Here is an 11,101-nt window from a genome sequence, read left to right on the forward strand (position 1 = left end):
AGGCAAGGCAAGGCAAGGCAAGGCAAGGCAAGGGAAGGGAAGGGACAAAGCAAGCAAGTCAGCTAGTCAACTAGCTCAAAAAATACAGTTTGTAGGGGTCAGCGAGAACAGAGCCAAGAATAGATCTAAGGGCTTGAGGATGGAGAAGAGATGGAAAATGGTACTAAAACTTAAATGTTTTATGAAGACATTATGAAGACTATATATTTATAGTTTAAATATTAAATATTTGAGATTTCATAAAACATAAATAGCTATACATAATGCAGGATATTATACATAATGATGCTGATTAAATTAAAAATGTCCATTAGGAATCTTTCTTCACCCTCAGTATATTTTGAGGGGAATAAAACCTTGTTAGGCATGATGGTACATGTCTACAAACCCAGCACTTAGGAGCCTGAGACAGGAACCTTCTAAGTCATAAGTTCAACATCAGCCTAAACCACATAACAAAATCTTGTCTCAATAACCCAACCAAACAAAAATAAAACCATGTAGTAGGTAAGTCTGAGGATGATCAAAGCCATCAGGCAAATTAAGATATGCACAAAGGATGAAAATAAAACCAGGACCAAATTTTGTCTTTTAAAGAAGAAAAACTGTTACTGAAGTAACTGTGATTTTGATGTTTTGTGTAAGTACATTTCAATAAAAATAATACTTTTTTAAAAAACAGCAACCATAAGTACAATTTTGAAAATCCCAACTATGTCAGCAAAATTCTATGCCCTTCTTTAAGTTCTCTGATAGTCAATAACGATTTACAGGAATTCCTAAAGGAATGATGTACACTCATCAAAAATGAAATGCACATCTTGGCACCAGAGAATTTGTGATCTGCTTAGGAAATAAAAAGTTTAGATAGGATGTGAATAATATTAAGAAATAATATCTCATACTGTGAAGAGTGTACAGTAAATATAGATCCAATAATGACAGGGTAATTTTTTCATAAGAAGGCCTAGAGAGAAACAGTCTTCTAGAATCTGCCCTCTAGACATATATAGCACAACTGATGTATATTAGAGTTGTAGGTTTTTTTTATACCAGAAATCAAACTCAGGACTTCATGTTTACCAGGCAGGCACTTTGCCACTGAGATACACCCGCTGCCCTAGAGTTGCAGGTTTAAAAAAAAAAAAAAAAAATCACTGAAAATCCAAGAGTAGAACCCATTTTCAAAAGTATTATGGTTTGTGTCTAGTTGTTCCCCCCAAACCTCATGCAGTCCTAGGTTGGACTTCAAGAGTGTGATTAACTCATGATCCACTGGGACTATGGGTGTGAGAGCTGCTGGGATTATGGGTGTGAGTGCTACACCTAGCTTGGGGCAGACAGCCTGAATAACTAAAGGGAGCAGACTTGCTCTCTGCAGCCATTGTTGCTGCTACTTCTCCATTTTGCTTTTGCTCTTTGCTGCTGCCATAAAAGGCTGTTCTCTACCTTGTGCGTCTCTGCCACATGCTGCTCTGCTTTGGAGCCAGCTGAGTATGGACTAAAACCTCTACAACTGTGAGCTAAATAAACGTTTCCTTCCTTCACTTAGAGTGTTGGGTATTTGTCCCAGGAGCGAGAGAAGAGTAACTGAGACAAAAAGGAAATAAAAACTACCTGAAGTAAAACAGAAGGGATAAAATCTTCCTGCTCTAGAGAGCTACATTTAAACCTACAACACACGTAGTGCTACCAAAGCTACTCAAAGAGGATTCTGAGCCACTTCTCTCTTCTGCCCCAAACTAGTAAGCAGGAGGCCTGCACTTACTTGGAAGGGAAGTAGACAATAGAGGGAAGGGTTGAGGGCAGGGAGGAAAGTATAAACATGACAAGAGGGCTTCAGCAGATTGGACATGTCTCTGTTAGAAAAAAAGAAAGATGAATCTGTGGGTGATGAGAGCAGAAGGACCCTGCTGCTTGGCAACAGCTCCTGGAAGCAGCTAACACCAAGAGAAAAGAGCTATGTGGTACAACAGGAAGATGGCCCAGGGGGTTTTATCAGATTCTGGAGCCTGATATAAGGCATAGCTGCAGCAAAACACTTTGGACCTTAGATCTTTTGGCCACTAATGCTGTGATATCAAGCAAAACTTCAAAACTATGACATAGTTCCAGGCTCAGGGAACTCCAGAAAGGTTAAAAATTTAATGTCTTGGTGTATGAAGGCTAAAGTCAGAAATTCAAATAAATACCAAACAGTCAAAAACCTTACACTTTTCATATACAGTATCTGCAACTTATTCTAGTCTGAGATTACCCTTTTTACATGTACAATAATACAGTATATGAATTCACAATATCTACTTTAAATTTTCATAAATAGAAAAGAAAAAATGAGCAATACAGCATTGTTTCATTTATTTGGTTCCATCAGTGAAGTGTTCCATGTAAGTTTTCTAGATGATTAAATATGGTCTGTGCTAATAATATAGATTACTAACTTGGCAGAAGTCTGGTTAGACTTACCAGACTGGGAACCACTGCCCTTACCCTAACTTAGTCTCAGACTTGAGTGCTTCTACGGGCTTTCAATTCCTTCAGCAGTGTTATGGTTTTTGTGTATAGGTGTCCTCCCAAAGCCTCATGAAGTCGTGGGGTGGCCTCTGGAGTGTCTGACTGATTATCATGGCTGTGGATGCTGCACATGCCCTGGCAACGTCAGGAGGAGAGAGAGGCTAGCTAGCTGCCTGAGCTGCTGTCACTCCTTTTGCCCTCTGCTCTTTGCCACCACCATGAACTGCTGCCCTCTGCCATGTGCCTGTCTACCTTGGAGCCAGCTGAGTATGGACTGAAACCTCCAGTGACTGCAAGCTAAATAAACCTTTTCTTCTTTCATTTTGAGTGATGGGTATTTGTCGCAGCAACAAGAGAAGAGTAACTGAGATAACTTGGTACCTCTGTCATTGCAGATCTCACTGTACTTGATTCTTCTTTCTTCCTATTTGAATTTTTTGTTTCAAATGAATATGGGGTTAAAAAATTAGATAAGCAAGCATTTTAAAAGTAGGCTTAAATTAAAGTCCAGATGCACAGAGTGAAGGTCCCAGGATTAATGGCCAGAGTTCTGGTTACTCTAGTATTTATTTTTTATGTATTTGGTACCAGGTCTCACTACACAGCTCACACTCACAAGTGATCCTCCTGTTTCAGCCTCCCCAGCACAGGAATTATAGGTGTGTGCTACCATGCCCGCACTTGGTACCTGGCTCAGTATGCCCAGGGGTGGGGCCATTGTGTCATACCACACCAGGGTTCGAATCCTGGTCCCTGGGCCTTCCTAGGCAGGTGCTTAGTCCACTGAGCTATCTTGCTGGCCCTTACTATAGTCTTTACTTGCTTTCGGCAAGGTTTTAGTCATATTTGATATGACTATTTTTTAGCTTATCTTCTTGAACTGTGAAGTTTCAGAAGGTGCTTCACTGCCAGCTGTGGGTGGGCAAGGGGATTCTGAACAGCCCCTCTTCTCTGTTTCAGCAGGAGGAGCCCCATTTTATATATTTTATACTATGATTTTAGATTATATTTAACAAAATAATTTTACTGCTAAAACACAAAAACTACTCTTCTAGAAAGCTGACCTTTAGATCTGTACAGCTAAATCAATATGTATTAGAGCTAGAATTTTATTTATTTATTTATTTGCTCCGAATGCCTTCAGGGGTTTGGCTGGCTTGAGTTGTGGGGATTGAACCACAGCAACCTGAGCCTGACTGCTTTGTTGAAGCAGCCACTTAAAGAACTGAGCTAAGGGGCAGGCCCCCAAATTAATTTTTTTTAGAGCTATAAATTTTAAAAAGTCTGAAACTCTAAAAGTAGAACCAATTTTCAGAAGGAAATTAAAATTACCTGAAGCAAAGGGACAAAATCTTCTTGTTCTAGAGCGCTGCAGCCAGGTTTTGCCAGAAGACAGATGAACTTAGAAGCATCATCATGATGGTTATGTAGCAACCTACAAAACAAATAGCTGCTTAAGGAAGATCTGCTACTGGGAACAAACAAGACCTAAGACACTGACAACTGTAATCTGATCTGTGGACCACTAAGAGCAAGAACTAAGTGCTTTCTTTTATTCTTTTGTAGTGCTCGGAATTGACCCCAGGGCCTTAAGTATGGCAGGCAAGTGCTCTATCACTGAGCCGGTCCCAGACCAAATGCTCTTTTTTCAATGTCCTCTATGCTTTTATCACAGGAATATCTAATGAAAGCTCAATTACAAGATGGCATATTAGTTTATAATATGTTTCTGGTGCTGAGATCACAGTCAACTGATCTAATGCAGGTAAAATACATATCATTAAAATACACTTGGCAGAGAATGTCCATTCAGCTGACAAGGGATATGTGGAACCAGAACTCCAGCATTAGGCAACAGGTAGAAGGGAATACTGAGATGGGATATTATGCAGCATATAAGACATAAAATTCTGTTGGTCCAACATTCAGGGATAATGTGATGGGCAGCTTTTGAAATCAGACTTATAGTAATAAGCCATTAAAAATGAGTTCTCTAGTCTTCTAAGATTACAGAATTCCTTACCTCAAATTATTTGACAGATATTTCCACTTATGGACTACATTTTGAAAAAAAATTTAAAATTTTGAAAATCAAAACTGAAATTTTCTTCTCAGAGTCAGTCCTTTTTCATCTATTTTTGCAAGAATGGTAGTACCATTCTTAGTTATCTGTGCTTGAAACCTTAAAAATCATTTAAATTTTCTTTTTCTTATTCTCCACATATAAGCAGTCTCTAAATTTTCTTGATTAATCATTTTTTGAATTATGTGTCAGGCACTGTCTGGTCTTGGGGATGCTTGGTACCCAAAGCAAGTAAGACATAGTTTTATGCTGTGTAAGGAGCTTACAGTGTAGTTACCAATAAAATTATACTGTTGCACAGTCATAGTAGATGTCATAAACACAGTAGTCATGGAAGGACACAGGAGGCCAGTGAGAGTCCCTGGAAAATGAAGTAGGAAAGGCAGGTGTTGTGGTGAAAGACAGAAGTCTGATATGAGATGTGTGGACCATTTGGCCAATTTCTGTAGAGGTGGTAAGAGAAGGAGACAAGTGCAGGTAGGGTCAAACCCTTGAGGCCTCCTTTATGGCAAGTCAAAACCCTGGACTTCTACCTACTCCACAGAAAAACTTCAATTTTCACAGTGATGTGATCAGATGTGTTTTTCAGAAATACCAGGCTAAAACCAATGACAGCTTCAGCATGGATATTAGCAGTGGGGAGAAGACAGAAAGCAGAAATGAAAGACATGGTAGTTGGTAAGGGTGAGGAATACAAAAGGAAAATCCATGAAGTTTCCCTTGAAAATCCCAAGTTTCTAGCTAGGCCATTAGATATTTGGAATAAAGGGTAAAAGTACTGGAGCCTCAAGGAATTTTTCCTCACAACATTTTAGACAGCTGTTTCTTTTTATTTTCCACTGTACCGTCATATTCAGGGCATAATAAATTCATACTGAGACTGTCAGAAGAGAAGAGGATTCTAGGGCTGGGGATATAGCTCAGTGGCACAGTGCTTACTTGGTTGGTAAGCTCAAGGTCCTGAGTTTGATTCCTGGTACTCCCCTCAAAAAAGAGGGTTTTAATAGGGTTCTGTGTTTATTCAATCTTGTCTTAAAGTCGATTTACTAGTGTAAAACAATCTTCATTACCATGTTCAGGAGCTCTCTACCACTTCTTTTTTTTTTTTTCCCCCTGTATTTTAGGGAAGGGTCTACAGGGTGTTCAGGGTCTCACTACTAGATAGGACTTGTAGTGATTCTCCTGTTTACAGTCTCCCACATGCTGGGATTACAGGCTTGTACTACCACGTCCAGTCTCAATTACCCTCTCAGCAAACCCTGGGGATGGGGCCCACATGGCAGGCCTGGGGACCCAAGCCCCTGCGCCAGCGCCTGCTTGCAGGCACTTTAATCTGCTGAGCTATTTGGCAGGCCCTCTCTACCACTTGTATCCATGAGCTGACAGTGAGAGGCTGGATTCTAAAGGTCCCCACCCCCCAAAAGCTTATGTGTTGAAGACTTGGTCCCCAGTACAGTAAAGTTGAAAGGTGAGGCCTTTCTAAGGTGACTGGATCATGAGGGCTCTGATATAATAAGCAGATTAATCCATTTACGGGCTAATAGTTTAACAGGTTTTGGGAATGGGATTTTCTTTTTTTTTTTTGCCAAACCAGGGATTGAACTTGGACCCTTGCGCTTGCCAGGGGAGCGCTTATTCGACTGAGCCATCTCCTCGACCTAGGATTTTCTATAAAAGTGAGCTTTTTTTATGCTTCCAGATACCCATGAATGGAGCAACTTTGTTTCACCACATGTTCTTCTCCGTGGTATTTTTACTTGGCACAAGCTCAGAAAGTAACCATGGACTGAAACCTGCAAAACTGTTAAACCAAAATGTCAAAATAAATCTTTCCTCCACCTTGGTTATTTTGCCACAATGATACAAAGCTAAAAAACCTACAGTGAACATTTAAAGCCTTTGTAGGTATTCTACAGCCTGCCTATGCATCTATGTCACTACTTTGCTACATGAACTGTCTACTCTAGGTTGTAGCCTGACCTATTGGCAGTTTTGCCTCTATCACTGTTTTATTCTGCTATAAAACCATCCTCCAACTTTGTGGTTTTAATGTTCTTTATTAAGAAGTAATTTAATAACCACCTCTTTCAAAAAGCCTTCCTTGACAACTGAATTCCTTATTGGTCTTTATACAATTTAGAGAGGAGTATATTTATCGAGAGAAAAAAGCTTCAGTTCAAGAGAGACCTGAGTGACTCACCTATTCTTTTATCTCTTTAGCACCTAAAGGGCAGGCTGAGTTATAGCTTTTTAAAATTTATCACATATAGGAAGTGACTTACACATAGAAACCTCTCAAAACATTTGTGATCTAACAGATGCATACTTATTTAACTTCATTTGTGATTAGAGCTATAGGAGAGCTTTTGTATTTATTTCCTTTGTCATTCTTCAATATATTCAAGGCCTCTGAAGTTAAATAAACAAATATTTTAGAAAAAATTAGTGTGGTAAGTGTTAATGGAAATCACTTCTTGGGCCAGCCAGATAGCTCAGTGGACTAAAGCTCCTGCTTAGGCAGAGCACAGTGTCCGAGATTTGCTGTGCCGGCCCTACCCCTGGGGTGTGCGGCGATTGAGGCTGTGTGTGGTGGCTCACATCTGTAATCCCAGTGCTTGGGAGGCTGAAAACAGGAGAATCACTACAAGTCCGATCTACATAGTGGGACCTTGTAAACCTTGTACTAAATATATAATAAAAATAAATAAAAAAAAGAAAAGAAAAATTACCTCTTAAGATTAGAAAGTGGATGGTATGACAACAGAAAGGTAGCAAGGTCTTTGTTTAATTTATCATTTTGAGACAGGATCTCACTGTGCAGTTCTGGCTGGCCTTGAACGGACTTTGTAGCCCAGGCTGGCCTTGAATTCTCAATGATCCTTCTGTCTCAGCCTCAAGTTCTGGAACTATAGGTGTGTGTCACCACATCCAGCTTGGTAGGAAAGTCTTTGAAAAGGAGCACTTTTACAAAAAAAAACAAAAAACCAAACCAAACCAAACAAACATAAAACAAATGAACAACAAAAAACCCACTACTGAATATATCCTGCAGCAGTATGATGGATAACTTACTCTACAAGGACAAAACCTTCAATTTTTCATGCCTGTATCTTGTAATCTGAGCAACTACTTTGAAGATATCAATACACAATGTATTAACTATTGTTACTCTCCTACTATCTTGTTTGGAAATTTTGTATCATTGTTTTTATTTTTTTCTCTTTATTTTTATTTTTTGTATTTAGGACAGGGTATACAGGGTCTCACTGTGTAATGATCCTCCTGTTTTCAGCCTCCTAAGTGCTGGGATTACAGGTGTGTGCCACCACACCCCGTTTCAATCGCTGTTTGGCTGATAAGTTCTTTAGAGCAGGTTAAAAAAAGGTAATAAAAATCATAAAAGATAAGCATAGCTACTCTATACTGGTGTTCTACACTAAACATAACACTTTTGAGGCAAAATAGTATTTTTTTAATGGACTGATGCACTGATATGAAAAGGCAAAAGAAAGGAGAGCATAGTAAAGCTAGAGTAATATTACTTTGTTGGAGGGGTTTTACCTAAAAACTGGTACGGTACTCCAGGAACTTAAGTAAAAAAGCTGTGGAATAGTGCTTTTCTCCTACATTGTCCCATAAGAAAAATATGTCACAGTGTAGCTATGAATGAGAAACAGCATAGGGAAAGCAGGGGAACAAAAGAGGCCGGGAGATGTTTAAGGTATTGTAGAATACCTATACTAAAGCTTCCAACCTGTGACTATTTCGCCATGAAGGAAATTATTTCCCTGTATTGTATCTTGTTAGTTTTTCAGATTACATAGAGCTTGTCATTGAAGTAAGTCAACACACATAATGCTGATCCCTAAATGTTTTAATTCTGCATCATTACTTGCTAGTTATTTTTTGCACTTAAAATTTTTAATACACTATTTTTGGACCTGGGTTGCTTTATGCAAATGTTGAAATTTATAAATAAAATTTAAAGACTAAGCACATATTTTCCTAGTCACTATGGTGATTCAGGTTATCATACTTAGTCTCCCAAAATAGCCATACCTAAATATACGCTGGCTTTAAGAGGGAATTTAAGAGCTCAGAGTGAGTTCCCACTAGAGGGCACCTAAGCCATGTCAGTATATGACCATGATGCTCTGATGCAGACACACATGCTTGCATAACTATATATTTTTAATGCCAGAAAAGATAAGGACACTCGCTCATACTATATTCATAATTTTGTTTGCTTTTTTTTTTTTTTTTTTGCAGAACTGGGGATTGAACTCAGGCCCCTGCGGCTTGCCAGGCAAGCACTTATTCCACTGAGACATCTCCCTGGCCCCTTATTCATAATTTTGTAAGCAGCTTTGTGCAGCTACTTCAAATGAAGAATGCTTCATGTTTTTTCTGTTTTTGATTTTTGTAGAAGTTGCTTTTCCCTAGTGAGAAAGTGATTCATCTCAATAAAGGAATACAGCTCTTGCGGTGACTCACACTGCCGTGCAGTTCTACCTATCACTATAAATGTCCACCCTATCTCTGTGACACATGGCTTCAACAAAAAATTAGCCATATTTACCCTGATTACCTAAGCTGCTAATTGCAGGTAAATCAAACTGAACACACAATTTGCTATTGTTAGCCTCAGGTCTACAAAAAGTGTTTTAGAATATTCAAAATAGAATATAAGTGGTTATATTTCTTATTGTCTCTAGCTCTAACATTCTATATGATAGACTATTTTTTCCCCCATTTCCCACTTTGTTCAGAAATTTCTTTTAAACAATCATTTCTTGCTTCCTGCTGTTTCCCCAGATTGCTAGTTGTTGCCAACCATGCTGACCTCAAGAAGTGAAGGTATCTTTGACAAGAGCTTAGACATATCCTTACTCTTCTTAGCCCTGGTTTACACTGCATCAGAGGCCTTTTTAGAGCCTGGAATACCTGCCAGGGCAAAATAAATGAGTAGAATGGAAGTTAAAACACCTATAGGTTTTAAGTTCCTAAATTCTGCTATTGTTATACGCTGATTAAAAAAAAACCAGACCACCCAGCTGAAATCCTGGCCTTGCTGGTAGAGAAGAGTCTAAGCTGATTTCCCCACTACTCTGGCCTTAGGCTCTATTTTCTTCCCCCAGGTTTTAGGCTGTTAGAAAAAGGAATTAAAAAACACCCTAAGGGTGAATGCCCCCCTTTCTTTTCTAGTTTACTCCTGTGCATTAGTTCTTTGTACATTTCTAGCCTCCATGGAAAACTCTTAACTTTTACGACTTATTATCCATACATTCGTAGGAAAACACACCTAATATTTTATCAGGATGCTTTCTGTTTGCTATAGAAGAGGTGGAACATTGACTACAGAACTGGCTTTGAAGTTACCCAGATGGTATATGAGATAGAGTTCTTTCAGAGCCCAGTTATCCCCTGCTATTGGGATAACTCACTACTGTTTCATGAACAAAATGGGTAAAATACACCTGGACAATATAAGGGATTTGTAACTGTTGTCTTGGTGTACGTTTTTTTTTTTTTTTTTTTTTTTTGTCTTTTAGAGACATGGTCTTGCTATGCAGCTCAGGCTGGTCTTGAGCTCACTTTGTTGCCCCAGGCGGTCTTGAACTCACAACAATCCTTCTGCCTCAGCCTGCCTGTAATCCTAAGATTTCAGGTCTGCACTACTACGCCCGGCTGGTATAGTTTATTAGTACAGGTTTATAGTATATAATGATTGTATTAACTGTGGAAAGCTGGTACATGTACCTGTTATGGCTTGTATCTAGATACCTTATACAGTCACAGGTGGAGCTTTCCAGAGGCAGCTGGATCTACAGCATGAGATGCTAGGATCAAGGATGTCAGGCAGGAATTGATTCATGGTGTGATGCTAGGATTCAGTATGCAAGTGCTACCTGCCCTTAGCTATAGCATATAAGGGGCAGAAAGGGTAGCTTGATGCTGTTCTTTTTGCTGCTTGCTACTTCACTGCTTGCTGCTGTCTCGCCTGCTATGAAATGTTTCTTCTGTGATGCTCCTCTGCCATGTCACCTTGCCTTGGGGCCAGCCAACTATAAACTAAAATCTTTACAAACTGTGAGCTACAGTAAGCTTTTTTTCTAACTTTGGATGTTGGCTATTTTGTCTTAGCAATGAGAAAATGTAACTAAGACAGTTCTTAAAATATCTTAATAATCCTTTTTACATCCCTTTGGTTCCAATCTCTTCCTTCCCCCTACTGCCACCTCTTGGTTCTTTTCCCTTTTCTAAAAGATCTATCTCCTTGTTTCCTATTTTATATGTTTTATTTTGTTCTGTATAGGTTGGGTTTCTTATATAACAGAAACTGTAATGAGTAAGCCTTTGGATCTCATTTATTTCACCTACTATGATGGTCTCTAGTTGTATCCATTTTCCTACAAATGACTCAAATTTATACTTCTTTGTAACAGAGTAGTATGTCATCTATAAATTCCAATTTGGGTCCTGAGGTTGTTTTTTTTTTTTTTT

At 39.0% G+C, this 11,101-nt stretch overlaps 1 protein-coding gene across 3 annotated transcripts in view; it reads right to left on the reverse strand.

Moving 5' to 3' along the window:
• The window catches only part of Ppp2r3a (protein phosphatase 2 regulatory subunit B''alpha), a 113,233-nt gene that overhangs the window by 67,525 nt on the left and 34,607 nt on the right, over nucleotides 1-11,101 (reverse strand). For all 3 annotated transcript variants that reach the window (XM_004624999.2, XM_004625000.2, XM_023705043.1), the window contains exon 4: nucleotides 3,847-3,949. In XM_004624999.2, coding sequence (XP_004625056.1) covers nucleotides 3,847-3,949 — 103 coding nt within the window. The remainder of the gene's footprint in view (nucleotides 1-3,846; nucleotides 3,950-11,101) is intronic.

The sequence above is a fragment of the Octodon degus genome, unplaced genomic scaffold, assembly GCF_000260255.1.
Source record: "Octodon degus isolate 3935 unplaced genomic scaffold, OctDeg1.0 scaffold00008, whole genome shotgun sequence".
NCBI lineage: Eukaryota > Metazoa > Chordata > Mammalia > Rodentia > Octodontidae > Octodon > Octodon degus.